Source organism: Anthonomus grandis, chromosome 2 (assembly GCF_022605725.1).
Source record: "Anthonomus grandis grandis chromosome 2, icAntGran1.3, whole genome shotgun sequence".
NCBI lineage: Eukaryota > Metazoa > Arthropoda > Insecta > Coleoptera > Curculionidae > Anthonomus > Anthonomus grandis.
The window spans coordinates 46,668,940-46,691,172 of NC_065547.1; the positions used below are offsets into that span (position 1 = coordinate 46,668,940).

The window sequence follows — 22,233 nt, forward strand, 5'->3', positions numbered from 1 at the left end:
TTGAAGAAAATCTTGAACAAAAAGTCTTTTGTTTCTCATGCAATTGGTTTATTGTTATGCTTTTCGAATTCTCCGAGCTAAAATACATCGATTAGCTATTTTGATTTTTTTGAGAAATACCTACTGGGGGCAGGGGGAATCAAATAATACCATTTTTCCTCTTCGTTAAAAGATCTTGTATAATTCTATCTCTTGTTAATAGTAGTTGTAAAATTAAATTTTATTATAGCTATATATTTGTGTTGGAACAGTTTTATAAGAATTTTCAATTTTATATTATTATCGACCACAAATTTATTATTTAGGATTAGGTATGTACATATACGATATTCTAAAAAATTTTACTTATTTTATAATAGGTGTACGTAGCCATCAATTATTATAATGTAACTGCTTGCAAAAATATAATTATATAAGCTATAAGTTACATTTTGGTACGGTGTTTTAATTTGTATTTTATCAATGAAATTAAGATAAGAAATAACATAAAAAGTAACCATCATCCTTTAGTTTCAGCCATTGCCATCCTCTCCTGAATATAAAAATTTGCTACATAAGGTAAAAACTTAAAAATACCATTGACTTGTTTTGCCGTTTTTTTAAAATAGCGAATACTTTTTGAAATAAAAACTAATTACGAAAATTAAATAATTGAGGCGTTTATTTTAAAAACAACATAAGTCCAAAATTTTCGAAAACGCGATTATGGCCTCATCATATAAAAGACACTGAACTCTATCACCCCAAATATTCACTCCTCTTAAAAACATTACTGTTATATGTGTCCCAATATTTAGTACTAAAATATTTTTTTCCCGAGAGCATTTTTTTCGTTTTCTATAAAAACAACATTTTGGACTTTATTTTAAGTATATAGTTTAAAGATTATCTTACCTCAGTCTAATAATTTATTTTATTAACTATTAAAAAAAAAGTACTACTATCTATATAGCTATATAATGTATCAATCTATACATCTTATCAATCTATAGATTAAAAACAAAAACGAAAAAATTTTTTTTTATTTTCGAATTTATCGTTTAAGAATTTTTAATTATCTTTAATATACCATAAAACTTACATTATTATAGTTTAAATATTTCGGATATATCCTTTATTGTTTACATAAAAAAAAAATGTCTTACATAAAAAAGATCTTTTTATTAATAATACAGTAAAGAAGCAAAAAAATAAAAGAACAGCTTTTTCGCTCGTTTTTATACTTTTCATTTAATTTTTTTATATTTGCTGTAAAATATAAAACTATCGAATAATTAATCGCAAAAAAAAAAATTTCAAGTAAAACAAACCTCTTTAAAAATTCATCAATTATTATTGTCACAGTACTACAGATTTAAAATGTAAAATCTGTGACAGTACCTACTTAGTCAATAAAATTAACCCCGTCGCGTCGGCGTCGCATCGAGGAAGAAAAAGTGCGTCAGTGGTCGACGAAAGCGATGCTACGCTACGATGCGATGATTGAAGCGAAGACCCGGAAGCATACCTACCGACAAAAATTAAAATTTGCAACGCAGGGCCACAATCGGAGCGAAATATCCGTTTTCGGCTGAATCGCGAGCAAGCGGCTGCTTTCTCAGTGGGGACAAATGAAATACATTGGAGTGGTTATCTGGAGCGTAGCTAGTTAAATCTGTGTCTGGAGTAATTCAAGGTTCATAGGTGTTAAAATCACTATTGTTTTTGTTGTATGTCGATGACTTAGGCTCATTGAGACTGCAGGGCACAGTGGTTCAGTTTATTGATGATACTATAATGTTGTGAAGTCATAAAGATTCTGATTACATTAGAGCTTAGGTTTTTGAGGATCACAATATTTTATCAGGATGCTTGAAACAAGTTACTTTTATTATGGAATTTAAGTGTGGCGGCCCGGGCATTCAGATCAAAATCATAAATAATTCATTATATTACAGGCACAACTAATTACGAGAAAGATCGTGAGCGTTTGAGAATGCAACAATTGAAGGGTTTTACAAAAATTGTCAATTTGCTTATTATTTAGTCCGAAGTCAAAGTGTAGATTTCTTTGGATTCGATATATTATAATTATTAACAGGACATTTTTCCTTTTTAAAATGTGTTTTTTAGATCTGCTTGCCTGTATTTAGAAAATCGAAACGATCTATCATAGTCGACGTTGTCAAACGTTTTTTAGTCCTGGAATTTAAATAGTTTAACCGAGACTCGACAACCGTGCGTCGATCCCGAAATTCCCGAATACACACGAAATTGCCTTTTTTTTGTCAATGAATGCCTATTTATTAATTTACGGCATTTAACCTAAATGTCAAACGTTAGTCACACTTTTGGGCACTAGAAGTTTAAATTTACCAAATACATTAGAAGGTCATGAGCGCCCGGACTATTGCGGCTTTAAATCAAAGAAAATAGATTTTCTTCTTGTCAAAAAATTGTGTTACTTATCAACGTAAGATCTTGTTTGCTTATTGTCAAAATTCTCTTTTTCCTTTTCCAGGTTTGCAGAGACCTCGAATCTGGAACTTTAGGAAAATGTTGCAGAGACAAGGATTACCAAGACGCTTGGCCCTCAGCGAATTTGGTCGATGGTGTCGATGATGGACAGTATGCCGAGGATGATTCTATAGGCCAGTACAAAGGTAACAGAAAATAAGGAGTGTGTTAGTTACATAATAATATCGTAGAAATATTTAGTATTTAAGAGCTGTAGCATTAGAAAGAAAATGTTTTTCATATTTTTGTACTTATATACATATAAATATTGTTATTTTATAGAAATATTTGTGTACATGTTTAGCTTCTTGTCTTTAGTGGTCAGGTCTGTTAAAATGGCACTTTAAGCAAAAAAGTGTAATTTTTCATATTAAGCACATGGCTTTTTTGTCATTACCTGTAGTCACTGCCCTTACAATAGTAATTTAAACAAAACAAAAAATGGCTGTAACTTTTGTAATGTAATATATGTGTTTTTTTATACCATAATAAAATAATTTATTTTATTATTTACCTACATACTTTTTTTTATAACACTGCCATAAAAAGAAACGACTTTTTATAATTATTTCACTCGTGATATTTTTATCACCGTGAAATAATTTAATGGCCAATAGATTAATAAGCTAAGATTTCGCTTGGAGGCAGTTATTAAATTGAAAATAACGAATGACCAAAAGCCATGTTGTATCGCTTAGAATGGCCTTGAAATTATGCAAAAATTTACTGAAATTACGTAATTTCTTTGACAGATTAATGACTTTATTGTCAGGCTGTTTCTTCGGATGATCTAATGGGGGCATAGGTTACAATCGTGATAGGATAATTTAAGTTAGAGTTTTGTAGTCACTTAAACAATAGTAGTAGTTTATTTATCGTAAGCTTATTAAATTTGGGTAAGCAGGTAGAAGTTTAAAAAAAAACTCGTTCATTATTAATATATTTAGCTCATTCCAGCCATCTTCGTGTGCAAGCCTCTTTCTTCTTTATTTAGTTTTATTTTATTATAAGTTTTGTTTATACATTTATCTCTTAACAATTACTTTGATCGAACGTTCGGTCTTCCTTTTCGGTTTCTAGGTCATGTTATAATTCTTTACAACAATTTATTAACCGCCAGTCTTTTAACTCAGCTTCCACATTTTTGATGACTGCTTTATTCCTACTTTAGGTATCTGATTTCATATTTTTATGTCAAGGATCTTCGTTTCAGATAGAAGTTTTCTAAAGCCAGTTTAATAAAATACCTTTTATTCAAAACAGACATGATTTAACTCGATTGCTAATGACAAGAAATCTGCTAGATTCCTAAGCACAGAAAATTACTAGTTAACTTGATAATCTAGTAATTTTCTATCATTGGAGTGCCTTTTGATCATCAGCATTTAATAATAATAATAATAAATGTCTTTATTCTTGTAAACATATATGTTCGACAAAAAAGGCGAAGTTAAGCTTTACATAGCTACTCTACTTAACCATTAACTAAGTCTAACATAGAGAACATGATAAAAAAAAGCGAAAGATTAAAATTAAATCAAATCTAACATGCAACAACACTTAAATAATAAAATATTATTATTGTTATCTGAGGTTATAGCTGTTCCTATGTTCTGAAACTAGTTAATGCGTTTAAAATTATAGGTTTCATGGATATATTTTGTATTATTCTGTCCCTTCATTTTCTTCGTTTGGCATATTGACTTAGTGGATGTTTATTCACTTTCTCTATTAGAGAGCCAAAGAAAAATAGTTGAATTGAAATAGTTTAATTGTTTCAGCCGAATATAACCGATTCTCTGGGTCAGCTAAGGCCAAACGATCCAGAACAAAACGACAGACAGAAGAATGTGGAGTTAGAAATATCGTAAGTTAATATTTAATCATTTTTATTATTGCTTGTTGGAAAATATTAATCTTGCTATACTGAACAAGAAAGTTTCATTATAAAAAAATATTTTTTCACATAGAACTCAACACCCCAAGGCCGTATCCCCATAGATGCCGATTTCGCGGAAATATCCTGGCAGGCGATGATCTTGAGACAGTCCAACCAGAGCCTGTTGTGCGGCGGCGCAATTATTGCCAAAAATGCCGTTTTGACGGCCGCGCATTGCGTCGAAGGGTAAATTTAGTCATTTTCACCAAAAACAAAAAACAACCAATCTTGACATTTTTAGTCTGGAAACATCCGATATCTTGACCAAAGGGGGCGAATGGAAACTAGGAATCGACGAGGAGCCTTTACCGTTCCAAATAGTGAAAGTGGCCGCGATAGCGAGACATCCCGACTTTAAGGCGGGCAATTTACAAAACGACTTGGCCGTATTGGTGTTGGAGGAAAACTTTCGGTTTACGAAGAATATCGGGTCGATTTGTTTGCCGCAACCGAATTTGATACCTACGCAAAACTGTTTAGCCACCGGATGGGGAAAACGGATTTTACAACGTAAGTTTTAAGGAGGAAATCCAAATAGATATCCTAAAGTAGCGCTCAATATAAACAATTCTATGGAGCAATAAAGGGATTTATAAAATTGCATTTTTCTTGTTATAGGGACGTTCAAACTTCTGTTGTTGGCTAAGAGCACCAACAGGTCTTATCTTATAAAGTGAATTACAAAGAACTACCACAACTTCTTAATTAAATCTTTTACTAAAAAAAGTGAAAAAAGGGATATAAAAACAACTCTACAGAATGGTAATATAGCGCATAGACAATAAAATTTACAAATAATTTAAAATATAAAAAAATAATTATTGGAACATTCAATTACTAAACATACGGATTTTACAGTTCATTAAAATACCTACACTAAGAAAAATAAAATAAAATATCTAAAAAATGATAATAAAATACCAGATGAAACAAAATCACTAAAAAGCTACTGCATGTACTGTTCTATTTATTGTTGGCTTTCAAGCAATATTTTCTTTAAATTCTTTTAAAGGAGTAAAAAGGAATCCCCTGATCAATATCATTATTTATGAATCTTGGATCACAAAAACAAAATGATCTCTGAAAAATCGGAGTGCGATGTCGAGGTGTATCGAACTTTAGAACCGTGCGTGTTGAATATGTCTAGTGGATCCTGATTTGAGTTTATTATATAAATGAGGAGGATCACTGTTTTTTAAGAGAACATGAAACAGCAGTAGTTACGTTTTTTCCCTATGATACCGTCTTCTTAAGCCATAAGTAAAGCGAATTCAAGAGTTCTGTATTTTTTGTAATTTATACCTACTGGAAACATCAAGTCATTGGGCCATAAATAAAATTGGAGTAATTACAATATTATAAAATAAGAGCTTTACAAAGCTGCTTTTTTAACGCAACATCTAATAGATCCTTACTCTTATACAAGTTTCTTAGGGACATGTATGTCTTTTGAACTACTTTACATACCTGTGCGTTGAATCTCAAATTTGTATCAAAAACAACCTCCAAGTTTTTGTCTTCTTTTACATTTAATATTATTTCATGATCTATTAGAATCTCACAGTTCATTCAAGACCATACTGCATTTAAATTTCGACCTAATGATTCCATTCCTACATTCACATTATTCTTAGTAAATTGCGATTATAAATTTCTGCCTCATCACAGTATTGAGCTAGGCGACAGTTTTGAATTTTATTTTTCAAGTCATTTATATAGAGTATAAAAATCAAAGGTCCCAAAATGGATCCCTGAGGGACGCCCCTGTTTAAATCGGCCGGCTCAGAGTACACGTTATCAACCATAGAACATTGAAAGGCTAGAATTAGTAAACAACAACTTTGTTTGAGTTCAACATGTGCACAGGGGCAAAAGGGGTGTTTTGTTTACAAACATATTCATCGATTCTCTGTTGTCAAGTTTACAAGCATTTTCAATAGAGGAAATTTTTAGCTATACATATCATAATGTTAATTTAACTTATTGATGTTAGATTTTAGATTAAAAATAAAGAAGAAATAGATATATGTTATTCTAAGCGCAAAAATAATATGTTCAAAGCAAATTCTGCATTTGAGAAGTTCTGTGTTTTTTTTTTTAATTTTTGGATGAAGTTGAGTCATTTCAGTGTTTTTGTAAATTACTTTAATAATTATTATTAATTTAATAAATTAATTTGTGATAATAGTAAAAACTTGTGCCGCACTATGGGAAAAAAGCGATTTAAATCGAACTTTTCACAAGTAAATACCGTTATTGTCATAACAGCATATCAAAGAACAACCGTCGTCATAAACGTAGAATAAAAAAACTTATTAAGAAATTTATAATAAACATAAAATATTTAATTTCCATATAAATGCTTTTTATTAAATAAGTACCTTTACTCTATTGAAGTGCGTACGAAAAAAATGCATAAAGAGTTCATAAACAAATTAATAATTCAAAAGAGTTACCATTTTCTCTAATATAGAGACGTTATCTACATTTATTTAACTTTAACTGTTGACTGCTTTATATAATATCATATTTTATGGAAAAAAAAGCTTCATATTTATTCGTTTGTTCAATTGCTTCAGATCCCGACTGCTTATCTGAAAGTAATTTATTTTTTACAATATGCTCAATCATCTGCTTATATATAAGCTGCTCAAAAATCTTAGCAAACACAGATGGTAGACTTACTGACAGCAGATCAGAAAAATCATTCGGGTTAGATACCTTGATGGGCAGAGACAGCACCAGTAACCAGAGTAAACAGCAGTGTAAGAGTAGGGCAACACATCTTAACCATTTCCAATGATATACTGTCCATCCCACTGGCATTCGATTTTATTTACGAAATAGCTTCAAATTCACCATCAGTATCCACCAATTCCAAATCAAACTCTTGATCTGTTACTCTGTTACTCAGGTATTCCCGAAGGGTATCTGGAGAAACTGACGTAGACACCCGACATACAGACTCGATAAAAAACTGATTAAAAAATTCAGATATTCTCTTTTTTCATTTCCTACAACTACGGTTGTAAACATGTTAGGAACACTTTTATAACCTTCCCAGTCAGCAGGCAGGTTGTTTTTTTATATTTAGAAAGCAAGGAATTTCTGTATTTTTTCATTTCCTTAAGAGTGTCTGTGAACCGAGGTGCTTTTGGCTTTTTGACCCTAACTGTGCAACTATAAAATAGTTGCGTCAGATTATGCGTAAAACTTTGTACCTTATCATTTAGTTCTGTAAAACTAAATACCTCTCCCCAATTTACTGTAATTCCTAAAATTTCTATAATCAACAAACTTTGGGGAAATTTTAGGAATATTTATTCCAAGGATGCAATAAATAATTTGAGTGCTCATGCATGTCTCTATGTTCAATATTACCAATTAATAAATTTTCATTTCACAGAATCTTGACATCGATCAGACTCGCTTTCTGCCTTGAAAATCTAGTTGGATTTATTACTGTTTTGTTTAAAATTAAAAGAGTCTAAGAGAACGTCAAACTGATCAGTAACAGTTTCATGTTCTAGAAGATTTATGTTGATCTCGCCCATTATTATTGTTTATGTATTCTCTATTGTCTCTATTTTCTAAATGCTGCAATGCTACAAAAACATTAAACTGAGGCGGACGATAGAAAACTCCAAAGCCTATTTTAGTTTTATTTATTTCTAAAATGAACCATCGTTCTTCAATAAATTCAACCGGTTCTACCAATTCCACTTTACATACCCTTAAACTTGATCTTACATAAATAACGACTCCATGTTCTTCCTAGTCTGCAATAACATTGTTCTTGTTTTTTTGTTTTTTTTTCATGACGAGATGAGATATTCTTTTCATTTACTTCTGGATTGTCTACCAATGTAAACGTTAACATCTCATTCTCAATTTCTAATTATTTTCGAAATATGTTTACCAGTTCTCCGTTTATTCTGTTATTTTAAACCTTTGTACATCAGTCCATTTTTTTTGCGTCCCTATCTTTATGTGATGTGTTTTCCTGTATACTCTTTGACAAGTAAGTAATTTTGTTAAATTTAAAGTATTTAATTTTAAAATTTGAATTTCCCGTCTTCAGCTATACGTCATATGAATTGACAGTTATTACGTTTTGTTAGGTTGGCATGAGTGATGTGAATTGACAAGTAGAGATTATGATGTGACTCGATTAGCAGATTAATTTACATATGTATACGAAATTATGGATTTATAAGTTACAAGTAATAATTTGTGTATTTGTTAAATGTCATTCTACAAATTTGTTTATATTAGGGCATTTTATAATCCTTTCGCTTGTTATCCCAGAGCAGCTCTGAAGAAGGTCTAATTAACCGAAAACGCTTAGTTTATCTCAGTAATAATTAAAAATTACAATAAGATACAAAAACGTTGTCTTATTTAAAATTTGCGTTTAGATCGTATAACTTAAAATTTTGATTTTCAAACGTAGGGTTTTTTCAATCAAAAATCGACAACTAATTTATTTTCACGCATACATACGCTACAAAAACACAATCGCCCATGACTACTAGAGATATTTATTTATACTGTATTTATTTACAAGTATTTAAATCATGCGCCAATATTCCAAACTCTACTTCACTGAACTGACAACTCACTACTGAAACTGGCCTGTGTTTTCATAGATGGCATGGATGGACAGCAGGTGTAATGAGGTACCTCTCGTTTTCTTGATTCCAAGCCTCTTACATATGTTTTGGAACAAGCTGGACTTAAAATCTCTTAGTTTTTCCCCAAATTCACTTTTTAAATAAGTTAGTGTAGCAGAGTTTTCTTCTAGTTTCACAGAATTTCTTATCAATTTAATCTCTAGGTTGGCAACATTTTCTTGTAAATGCAATTCCAGGTTGGTGGAATTTTCCAGTCCGCTTTATTTTCCTGCCTCGCTTTATTGCAGTTTCTTTCATGCTATATTATAATGATTTTTGTTGTACAAGAATGTAAGAATTATTATTTTTATAAAACTCTGAATGGACACAAAAAACAAGTCCAAAATTTAACAATGTTGCCCAACATTTGTCAACTGTCTCGTTTCTCCGAAATTCCACCAGATGGACTGCCCTAAAAACGAATATATATCTGAGACACTCTGTGTTTTTAATTTAAAAATTTAATTGAACTGACGCTTAGAGACGCATATTCATTTAATATTTAAAACTCTTTCGCAAATCTACCTAAACTGATTATTATAGTATCAAAAAGTCTTTGACCGTTTTAGTCTTTATTACTACAGTACGAGAAGTTTTGCAAGATTTGTAAAATTTATAAATGTTATTCTTTACCAATTGATTTCTTTTGCAGTACATGCGAAGAATGCCCTCATGCACAAAATCGACGTAAACGTAATGGAAGTGGCTCAATGCCAACAAGTATTAAACGAGCACTTTACCAACATGGTTCCCAACTATAACACAAACACTTTATGTGGGTTCTCCAATACGGATCAATGTAAGGTAAGTAATCTGCTTAAATAGTTCCATGAATTTAGTGAATGTTGAATGAATACGAAAAAATGTATTAATATTTTTACTCTTGAAATGAGGTTGCAGGAAATTGGAGATACCTGGAATATTTCTTTGGAAATTAACCGAATCCATTTTAGACAGACACTTTAATTAAAATTTTAATTAATGCCTTACCTGCCTGTAATAATTATTTAATTATATTTAAATAATAATACCAGGCAGTAAACTTGCAGTAAATTTTATTGAAAATTTCAAGTATTTTAATTAAAATTATACAACAACTACCTGCAGTAAATTACTAATTAATTATTGATATTTAAATTTTAATTACAGGCAGTTGTCATGCCAATTTTTTCGAAAGTTCATGCACTTTAATTAATGAAATTAAAGTAATAATTACCAGCAGGTGACTTGCAATAAATTAAAAAAAAAACATCAGGCACTTTAATTAAAATAGTGCCTCAATCGCCTGGAATAATTAATTAATGACATTTAAATATTAAATACAGATAGTTTACATTAATTAATTATATTTAAATTATAATACCAGGCAGTAAACATGCAGCAAATTTTATTGAAAATTTCAAGCATTTTAATTTCAAATTATGCAACAACTGCCTGGAATAATTAACTAATTAATAATTATTGATATTTAAATAATAATTAATATAAATAATAAAATATATGTAAATAATATTAAAATTAAATATTATTTAAATATCAATAATTAATTAGTTAATTATTCCAGGCAGTTGTTGCATAATTTGAAATTAAAATGCTTGAAATTTTCAATAAAATTTGCTCCAAGTTTACTGCCTGGTATTATTATTTAAATACAATTAATTAATGTAAACTATCTGTTATTAATATTTAAATGTCATTAATTAATTATTCCAGGCGATTGAGGCACTATTTTAATTAAAGTGTCTGATTTTTTTTTATTTAATGCAAGTCACCTGCCGGTAATTATTATTATTTATAATTATATTTTTATTATTATTTACATACATTTACTTATTATTACATATTAATTATAAGGTTTAATAGGTTTAAAACAGTTGATCATTAGTACTGCGGTAGTGGTGTTCTCTAAATGATCTCTGCTATTAGGGTTAATCAGTGTTAGGTATATCTATGAACCCACAAAAGAATGATCAAAATTTTAGTTCAAAAATGCGAGATTTATATCTAGACCAGTTTACAATTGATCATCTAAAAAGAGCTAAAGGTATTTAAATTTTTTCTACCACCACCAATTTATGGTTTAACCATTGTGACGAAATAAACTCTAGATAGGTTTGTTATAATCCCATTGCCAATAATAAACCCTTAAATTAAGAAACTCATTATGCTCTTGTCCGAAATAACTTTCAAATACATACCATCACTTAAAAAAATGCTTTATTATTTTGTACAAAAAGTCCAGAAACAATTTACGAAAACTGTCACCTTAACTGAATGCCATCTTATTGAAAGTCAATGTGGTCCGTCCACATTTGGTTTGTAAATGTCCAAATAGTTAAATTTTTTTCTTTTTATAATATTTATTCGTTTTTCTCTCCAAATTAAAACTACCATTTCATTTTAATTTAATTAACTACATTTAATTATAACCAATTTAATTAATATTTTTTTTAAGTCTTAACAACAACAAATCTGCGTGTGTACGATAACCTTTAAATTTCTAAATTCCTTTGGTTTGTGCTGAACGGACTTACTTCCTTGTTAGCACTTTTACGCATCGCGCATTAGAAAAAATGATAAAAAAAAGAAACTTTGAAAAATTATTTAAAGCCTAGACTATACTACGGTAAACTAGACTAGAACAGAGTTCTACAGCAGAAGTTGATTAAATATACAGGGTGTGCCAGCAACGTGTACGGCTAAGATAGCGCCTTAACTATACGAGGTAGAGCAAAAAGTTCTACAGCAAAGTTGTAGGATTGACAAAAACCTACGAACTAAAAATATTTGTTGTATACTGGGTGTGTCACAAAAAAAGTTACTATAAAATATGATTTTTTTAAGTGGTACGCCCTGTACATTATGGTACTAAAATGTGAGGCAAAAAGAGTACTTTGCTTTGGTATAAATTTTTAAAATTTCCGTGCGGCGTTGCAACGTAATTAATTTTTTTATGTTATTTTTTACCTTTTAGAGGGTTCGTTTCAAAAAATCATAATTAATTTAAAATTTATTCTGCGCCTATGAAACTTGTACCACAGTTAGTCTAGGATACCTCTTCTAGGCTGTCTATGATAATTTGTAATTTTTTAATACAGGGTGTTTTTAAAGAACTTTCAAACTTGCTGAAATTAAATACGCAATATCTCAAATTTTTCAAACGGAACACCCTGTATATTTTTATCTAATTAAGTTTGTCCCTCAAATACCTTCATTTTTTATTTAATAAGTCCTATAGCTAAACCAAGTACTTTTTGAGATATTTTAACTTTTCTGTAAAATGCTATGCATATAACGGTTATTCTTTAAGTTTTGATCAAGATCGCTTAGAAACATTGGTTGAAACGTCAAATAATAATTGTCAGATTATGAGTTTTATGACAGCAATAGACAAGATCAATGTTTTTTCTTCAAAAACCATTTTAGAAATTATTATCAGTGAGTTAGTTAATCGATTTTTAATTTTTATTGTGCATTTTGTAATCAATATGAATTTTCCTCGTGAGGAATTTGTTGATATGATATATGGCGCTGGAGCTGATAAAAGAAATAGCCTTTTGGCATCTAAAATGTACGCACAAGTGTTTCAAAAACTAAAAGAAAGATTTGAGAGAACAGAAAGTATAATTTATGAAAAACATGAACGGGTGAAGCCAGTTACAAATAAGGAAAACAGGATGACAGTGGCTTTAAATGTCGTTGAATATCCTCATAAAACCATTAGGCAGCTTGCTAAAGAATTACCCTTTAGTGCAACATCAATATCTCGCATGCTTCCAAGCGAAAAATTCCATCCTTACCATAATATTCAATTGTTGCAGGAATTACTTCCGCAGGATTATGAAAGAAGAATGGCTTTCTGTCAGTGGGCGCAAAATAAGATTCGTCAGCCTGAATTTTTTAATTTTGGGCTTTTTTCGGATGAAGCTACATTCCATATTAATGACAGTGTTAATAAACATAATTTTCATTATTACGACACCAGCAATTCATTTTTCATCCGAGAAATTCATCATTAACATAGATGGTCGCTTAATGTTTGGGCAGGAATAATAGGACATTAGTTATTGGACCGCACTTTTTTAATGGACATCTTACAGGTTAAATGTATTTAAACTTTTTACAAAACGATTTTAATGTCCTTCTACAAACGTTGCCGGACCATGTTCGAGATAAGACCATGTTCAAGATAAATGGATTTTTTCTTGTGGGGATATGTGAAGGAAAAGTCTATCAAACAACTCCTACCACATATGAAATATGAAATATGAAAATATGAAAAATAAAATTCGGGAGATTTTTCAAACAATCACGCCAATTATGTTGGAAAAGGTTAATGACTCATTCTCAAAAAGGGTAAACGCTTGCGTACAAAATTTAGGAGGTCATATTGAACAAAATTTATAATAATTGTAATTGATATTTAAAATTAGTGTAACGATGTACATTTATGCAAAAATACTTAAGTACCTACCTAGTATGTAATTTAATTTTGCTGTTTTTTTTTAGTAGTTTAGGTGAATAATTGTGTTGGTTAATTTTTCAAGTATGTAATAATAATAATAATAATAATAATAATAATGATAATAATAATAATAATAATAATAATAATTGTAGGAAAAGTAATAATTCTAATTCTTCAATAATTTTTTCTAAGCAATCTTGATCAAAACTTAAAGAAAACTCGTTTTATGCATATAGTATTTTACAGAAAAGTTAAAATATCTCAAAAAGTACTTGGTTTAGCTATAGAAGATATTAAATAAAAAATGAAGGTATTTGAGGGACAAACTTAATTAGATAAAAATATACAGTGTTCCATTTGAAAAATTTGAGAAATTGCGTATTTAATCTCAGCAAGTTTGAAAGTTCTTTAAAAACACCCTGTATTGAAAAATTACAAATTATCATAGTCAGCCTAGACGAGGTACCCTAGACTAACTGTGGTACAAGTTTCATAGGCGCAGAATAAATTTTAAGTTAATTATGATTTTTTTAAACGAACCCTCTAGAAGACAAAAAATAACATAAAAAAATTAATTACGTTGCAACGCCGCACGGAAATTTTAAAAACGTTGTACCAAAGTAAAGTACTCTTTTTGCCTCACATTTTAGTACCATTTAAAAAAAAATAATATTTTATAGTAACTTTTTTGTGACACACCCAGTATACATAAAAATATTTTTAGTTCATAGGTTTTTGTCAACCCTACAACTTTGCTGTAGAACTTTTTGCTCTACCTCGTATAGTTAGGGCGCTATATTACCCGAACACCTTATTGGCACACCCTGTATACATGGTGATGCTTTCTTCGAATTAAATTATTGCCCAAAACTCTTATAACTCGTACATAATTGTAGTTTCCTAGTTAATACAAGGTGTCTTTTATAGTACCTCTTCTTTAAATAATCTAATTCTTACTTCTTGGCATTCAATTTGGTTATTGGATTTAATTCATTAAGGATTCCTATTTCAAATTATAAATAATATTTGGGTTAGGTAACTTTTGCTTTTTTGGTGATCCTTCTTTACTGCAAATGTTTTTTCATTTTTTAAGATTTCGTTTTCGTTTTTCGAAGATAATGAGAAATAAAGATTAAATTGTGAAGTTTCAGTAAATTAAAAAAGTTGACCTTTAACTATGGCGCTTAAAAAATTCAGCAACTTTACTGTGGCATGTTTTCCTAAACTTACGCTTATTATTATTTCACGCTTTAGTATTTTTTGTATTACATATTCCTTACCAAAAATTTCCAAAAAAGGATCAAAAAAATCTAAAAATTTGTTCGATATCATCAACCCTTTTCCTTATCAGAACCCGAGAGTCAATTGCAAATCGATTTCGAGAAAGTGATCTTAGACAAACCGCATGAATGACGAACATTATGGCCTGGAACAAGTGGCTCCAGATAAACAGCATGTTTGTTAAATGTCGCTTTTATTTCAATTGAATCAGCATAACGAGTTACATTAATGGTTCATCTAACTCGTTTGATTAGACAAAATTAATCATATGAACTTAAATGGATCAATCTCAATTAATAAATAAATTAGCATACGAACAAATTTAAATATAACTCTCCATGTGAACGAAGACAGCATAATAATAATCGTAAGATTTAACCCGTTTTTTCCCAAGTTTAAATAAATTAAAATTACCTGTTATGTTATATAAATTAAAATTTACCTAATTTGATTATGGTTCCGAGCCTCTAACGGCTTTGATGTTTTAGGGCGTCCTCCAGTTGAAATAGGCCTTCCATATTTTCTTAAATATACCTGCACCACTTCTCTTCGAAACTTTAAAAAATCCACTTTTCGCCATTTGGTTGAAGAACCATTTCTTGGAACGGACCCCAATTCTATAGTTTTGTACATTTTGATCCATTCGGTCCACTCCTCCCATATATTTATTGTATTGCACGACTACAAAAAGCTGAGGAACCAGGCATTTTTTTTCTCACTGGAAATCCACCGACTAACTTGACCACCAGGATTCACCGGATCGCAACTCCTTACAATTAGAACAGGACGGTTATCATTCCATAAGGTAACTGTTATTTGAGAATTAGCGTCTGTAGAATAATCAAAGCTGCCTCTTGTACCCTTTTTTTCTTGCATTTTATTGCGCAAAGGACAATTCCCTAATCTATTCCCGTCGATTGTACCTGTATATCCTACTCCGATCTTCTGGAGCGAATTGACTAATTTTAGAGAGGAAAAATATCTGTCGCCATAAATTTGAAATGAGACATTTTTTGGGAGATTCTCCAAAAGGGTCATCAGTACAGATGCTTCCAATCCTAGGTCCATGTAGCGCCTATTTGCTTGTTATACCCGTACCTAATAGGTTTACCTTTTATGTACTGCTTCGCTGCATGCCTTCCGAAATATGGTACCATACTTTCATCAATAGACAGTTTTTCGTTAAGCGGAGCATAAGACAAAAATCGGTCATTCAACATGTTGAAAAGTGGTTGCAACTTCGCAAATGTATTGCGCAAATTCTTTTAATAATTCAAACCGATTTCTTCGCGTTGCGTTTGCTACTAATGGATTGTATGTATCCACCTCCCAAAGCATACGCCATCTTGGAACTTGTAAATGCCCGGATAAATATAAAATACCAATAAAGCATTTTAGTTCTCCTGCATCAGTACTAAAATTATGATTGCTTTTTTGTCTGGCATACAAATTAAACATTTCTACTAAATAATTACATATTTCCATATCAAAAAATTATTCAAAGCACGCAACAGCATCTGGAAATAGGTCAACGTTTGCGCCAGGCTCTTTCGGAAAAACAAATTGTGGGAAGGAGTTATTCAATTCCACTTTTTTCCAGCTTCTTTCTAAATTTGTTCTGTTTATATTAGCTTGGGTTACCAAGCGAGCTAAAGGTATATTATCGCTATCGTCGCTTGCATTACCATCAGATAATTCAGGAGAGTTATCGTTTACGATAGAATGGCCTGAGATTCCTGGTTGCGAATCGATTGCGAAGATTTCCTCAATATTTTTATCCTGATCTTTATCTCCAATATAAACTACTCCATCATGTTCTTTATTTTAGCACAAGTTTCTGACTGCATTTGACGACCACTAAGGTGATTTATCTTAGCTGAAGGAACTTCATCATCATCAGGATCCTCTTCAGAATCCCTTCCATCATTTGGAGGTGTGATAAAAACATCTGCAGCCCAAAACTGCTCATCTTCAACTAAATCAGTTAGTTCTTGGGTCGCGTAATACCTACAATAAAAATAAAAAATTATGTCCCCGTTTGTTCCCAGTGTTCCAATATAGGAATAACCTAAAATGATCAAATCATTTAGTAACTTTCAATAATATTCGTATTGGGTATATAAAATATCTTGAATCATATCAAAACTATAAAAATTATACTTACTTTTTTAACGCCATATTGTGAAATTAAAAAAAAATCAGTAATTAGCACACTAAATGCGGTAAATTTGCAAAAACGCACATCAAATCTTCTCTTATGCTAGCCAGAACGACACCAACACGACCGCGACACAATAATGACATTTCCAATATCGGAACTCTGGGAAAAAACGGGTTAACGTGATATCGTGTTTGAAAATATGGGATGCTCTGGTACTTAATAGTAGTGTAGACGCAAGAGAGAGTAATAGAAATACCATAAATTTGGGGGTTCTACTGTTGATATGGAGATATGAATGGATTGAAAGTATTACACTGCACCATCTTCTAAAAATGTATACGACTATATTTACTAATTTTGCTTCATTATACAGTGTGGCCCAAATTGGGTGTACATGTATGGGTATCTTGGAAACTACAAGAGATAGAAAATTGGTTAAATGGGGAAAGTTGTAGAGCATTTAGTTGCCAATTTAGTGCCGCTTTTAGAACGATTTTATCTTTTTCCGATTTTGAAATATTTGAATTAAAAATCAAAAAGTTGACATAAGAATAAAATATTGTCATAAAGTATTATACATCATTTTAAAGAGGAAAAAAGGTTTTTTTTTTAATTTAGCAAAAAAATAAAATGGCCGACATAAAAAAAAAGAAGTTGAGGATGGAATCTAAGAACCGAAACGTCGAAAATAAAAACTGAATTCAGGTATGTGTTGTCCTTAAAAAGTTGTCCTAATAATGTTTTTACAGATTTTAAAAATACGTTGAAATAAAAAAAATGGAAGGCTTTTTCAAAAATTTGATTTTTTGATTTTGATTTTTTCCAAATATTTCAAAATTGGAAAAAGATAAAATCGTTCTAAAAGCGGCACTAAATTGGTAACTAACTGCCCTACAACTTTCCCCGTTTAACCAATTTTCTATCTCTTATAGTTTCCAAGATACCCATACATGTACACCCAGTTTGGGCCACACTGTATAAAAACCAATTTACTATTCTCATAATTGGCTATCTCAGCAGTTTTTTCATCAAAATACGAGTGTTAAATAATATTAGAAAATTTTGGAAAATAAGGACAAATTAGTTGTCCCAGGTTTTGACTGTGATTCTTAATCTGATTTAATCCTAGGACTAAAGCGTAATAATTTCACAAAATTTAGTTCCCAAATGTGAGCCACAAGCCTTTTTAATTTTAAAATCATTGAAAAAGCACTCTTTTTATGGAAGACTTTTTACTTTAGTCTTAAGGTAAATAATACGCTAGTAATTAACTTTAACAACACACTTTAATAACTGAAAACCTTTCATTTAAACATAATTCGTCATAATCTTGCCCTAGTATACTGCCCTGCTAAGGCAAGTTGTCCCCTAACTGCAAAAAATGGTTTTTAAGGTTAAGACGGTTGCACGTAAATGGCAATAATCTTTCGGCCTACTAAACGAGAAAATCCTATGTGTATTATTTTGAAATACCCGAAACAGTACTATTCATTTTGGCTTGACTGCAAAAACTGCAAGGATTCCTAAAACGAATTGTCTTATTTTAGAGACTGAGTTCAAAATGCCAATTCAAGGAAGGTTAATGTCTTGGAAATGACTCTAAATAGTTTTTTTAGTTTTACTGATTGTACTTCAAAGCAGAAGCTACAGAAACTTAATGACAGCGTTTATTTAAAAAATATAATTCAAATAAATTTTGAAAGAGGTTGTAAATTTTTATATTATAAAGAAAATTTTTCTGATGAACTTAAACAGTTAGACAATATATTTTTGGCTAAGTTTTGCAAATATTAGTGAACCACGCCAAAACAAAGAAATGCTCCTAAGGGAATTAATTTAATCAGTAAATTAAAGGATCATATACCACCAAGCAGGCTTTTATTTTGGGAAAATCTACCGATTTCAATAATTGATGATACTGGTGACATGAACTGAAAATGAATAGTTTTAAAAATTACAGGGTGTTTGGTGTATCATTTGACAAATTTAATTGGCTGAAAGAAGAGTTAAAAAACGTCTCCTTCTTTTAGCCAATTCAATTTAGCAATTAATGAACCCAACACCCTGTATATGTACCTTGTCATCTATTTTTGTTTAAGTTGTTTTAGACTCTAGAGTTGCAATTATTTGTTTTTCACTTGTGATATTTGAGCTTAGGATTTTGTATTTTTCTCTAGTTTAAATTGTCCTAACTACAAATATTTTGGAGAATAAAGAGAGTTAATAAACCTAACCTTAAATTGACGTATATTATTATTTTTTACCATATATTTCATTAAAAAAAAATTAAATCGGATTAAATAAGTAAAAAAAGTGCATACAAATACTTTAAAATGAGAGATTTCTCCAAACTACTATTAAGCAGTTAGGACAACTTGCCTAAGCAGAGCAGTATAATCATTGACACAAGCGTACCTTACTAAAGGTGAATTCACATAACACTTTATTCACATCTTCTAGGTTGACTATGGTAGCGCAATGGCCTGCGCAGACGAATCGGGCCGTTACACATTAAGCGGCATCTACACTTGGGACACCGGATGCAAACAACAAGGTCAAATCGGAGGTTATGTAGCTCCGGACGTAGATTGGATCGACAACGTGCTCGCCACACCGATCAAAACCCTGAAGAGGTTCGATAGGGAATACAACACTGCCAGGCTACAAGCGGTAGCTTAAAAACGAAATGTGACTTATTTAGTGATATATATGATATATTTTAAATATTAGAGATTTTATATTAATTATTGTAAAAAGTGTCGAAAGTTAAAAAATAGTGTATATTTTCATTCTAAAAGTGACCTCACCTTAATAACTCGAAAATGCTCAATAAATAAAAGTGTTGTTGCACCAGTTTTAAGGAAACGTAGTGTACAGAAATAGGGTAATTTATAATTGTTAATAAAATAGGCTTTAAACATTTACTGTCTGATGTTATTTCATTACATATCTCTCGCTTTTTAAATATTAGCTCCCGTTTTCTTATGAGGCGTTTTTTTTTCATTGCACTTGCAAACTAATACTGCCGGGTGATTCTGTCTTAGCATCTTTTGACCTGGATCAAACTGTATAGTGGATCTAGATTCTACCTTTTTACCACCAAATGCGTTGATCCAATATGATGAAGGCTTACCTAATATCTCAAAAATATAAACCTGTTTTTCTTCTTCTTATTTTCGGGACTTACAATTCTCGGTGAGTCTAAGCCGTATTCAATATTGCGTCTCTATCTCCTACGATCATCTTATTATTCTACTGATAAATGAATTTTCAACCCCAGCTTACCTGCCTCTTTCTCTATATTGACTTTTTATTTTAAAAAAGTAATTTTCCGTTTTTACAACAATAGAACAAGTACAAGTAAATTAGGTTTGGTTCATTATACAAAAATAAAAATGGTTGGTGTGGCCAAAGTTACAAAATAACACAATATGTCCGTCAACTCAAATTCCATCCTAACATTCCTAAATTTACAAATTCATCTTAAAATTGTAAAATTAGCAAACATAAACTTTTATGAGTACAGGAACTTGAACTTAAAATTTAACACTTTTTCAGACTTATGAGTGAACGCATATGTGAAAACCTATCTTAATTAATTGTCAAAGTAAACCCACGAGGGCATAAAAGTGTTTCCCAAAGTCATCAGTGCACTTTTGTATCCGAACATAAACTCCCTGGCGGTCATTTTGACCAGGGGCTGAGAATTTGTTTGTCTGATGATCACATTTAGTCCTAGGCGGGTGAAAATACTTTTCTGCGATACTACATCCGCTATACTCTGAAATAATGAAAATTCTGAATTCAATGATGTGTTAATTATGTTGACAATGAGCCTAAAAATTGAGAGGTCCTAAAAAATTATTGAAAAATGAGTTAGTTACATCAAACTCATCGTTTTTTAAAGCTCTCTACAAAAAAGGTGGTCATGAGAATCAAAAGCGCCAATCTCCACTTTGACAATAAGAAGACGCCTCGTAGCGGCCTAACAGAAAGAGCTAAAAGAAAAGATTAAGAGATGTACAGACGAGGAGGAAAAAAAATTAGCTACTGACAAAAAAATTCATAAGCTAAGAGCTAACGCCTTTTTTGAATTGCTTAAGGAGTCACGGGATGATTTAATACCACTATCTTTCGATTGCCAAAAAAACCTCGTGCTTCCAAAGGTGCCAGATCAAACTGCGTATTATTCCAGGCAACTCTATTTGTATAATTTTACCATAGTCCAGGAGACATCTAAATCGAAGCTTACTCAAAAAAATGTCTTTTCGTATTATTGGACGGAGAACGAGTTCGGCAAAGGTTCCAACGAAATTTCTTCAGCAGTATTCGACAAGCTTAACAAAATTGACTTTAAACCTGAGGTCCACACCGTTAGATTAATGACAGATGGTTGTAGTGGCCAAAACAAGAATACTACTCTTATTAAAAGAGCCAAAACATGTTGAGACCATAGAGGTAATTTTTCCGGTAGTTGGTAATTCCTTCTTGCCAGCTGATAGGGTATTTGGCAATATTGAAAATGTAATCTACGGAAAAGTACCGAGCCCAAAATGAGACCACATGGTGCTAAAAGCAACCCTAGGCTGGGACGTGATAAGAATACTAATGAGCCTTCGAACTATGGTGGGAATCTAGCCACATCTGTTATCCAACTGTTTGGACAAACTTTAGATCTGGTAGAATGTATTGAATAAGGAAAAGCTCGGTAGTCTGGAATATAATTATATTTGTTGTGAGCACTCGTGTCTTATTTATAAAATTTTGGTCGTTTACAGTTCAGGTGCGGGGTTGAACTTCGATGTTAACTAATATTTTCTATAATTTGTTACGTTTATTAGTATAGACTTTTGACTTTGATTAATTCCGTGTTACGTTACGTGTATATATTGTTTTTGTTTGGACTTTCACGGGATTTGGATTTTTGTTAGTGGTTAGGTATATATAGTTTTGCTTGTAAGTTTTAATTGGATACTTCCTGTTACGATGGGCCGTAGTAAAAGACATTCCAAACGTGATATGTCTACTTCAAGTGTGTCGTCCTCTAGTGAGTCAGATTCTGAGAGGTACAGATTAAACTTAGACGGAAAACGCTCCTCTAAACCCTTATACGGGGGTAAGTCAAAAAGATCTATCATCAGTTTACCAGAAAAAGAAAATCAGTCACCGGCGGTTTCTAATGTATGTGGAATCATTGACCGTTGCAACACTCCTCCTT

General features: G+C 31.1%; 1 protein-coding gene across 3 annotated transcripts in view; it reads left to right on the forward strand.

Moving 5' to 3' along the window:
• LOC126746632 (nascent polypeptide-associated complex subunit alpha, muscle-specific form-like) overlaps positions 1 to 19,937 on the forward strand; it is a 120,954-nt gene extending 101,017 nt beyond the window's left edge. For all 3 annotated transcript variants that reach the window (XM_050454967.1, XM_050454982.1, XM_050454973.1), the window contains 6 exons: positions 2,501 to 2,642; positions 4,278 to 4,363; positions 4,467 to 4,621; positions 4,677 to 4,945; positions 9,761 to 9,912; positions 19,476 to 19,937. In XM_050454967.1, coding sequence (XP_050310924.1) covers positions 2,501 to 2,642; positions 4,278 to 4,363; positions 4,467 to 4,621; positions 4,677 to 4,945; positions 9,761 to 9,912; positions 19,476 to 19,694 — 1,023 coding nt within the window. In that variant the 3' untranslated portion in view covers positions 19,695 to 19,937. The remainder of the gene's footprint in view (positions 1 to 2,500; positions 2,643 to 4,277; positions 4,364 to 4,466; positions 4,622 to 4,676; positions 4,946 to 9,760; positions 9,913 to 19,475) is intronic.
• Positions 19,938 to 22,233: the final 2,296 nt, after the last annotated feature.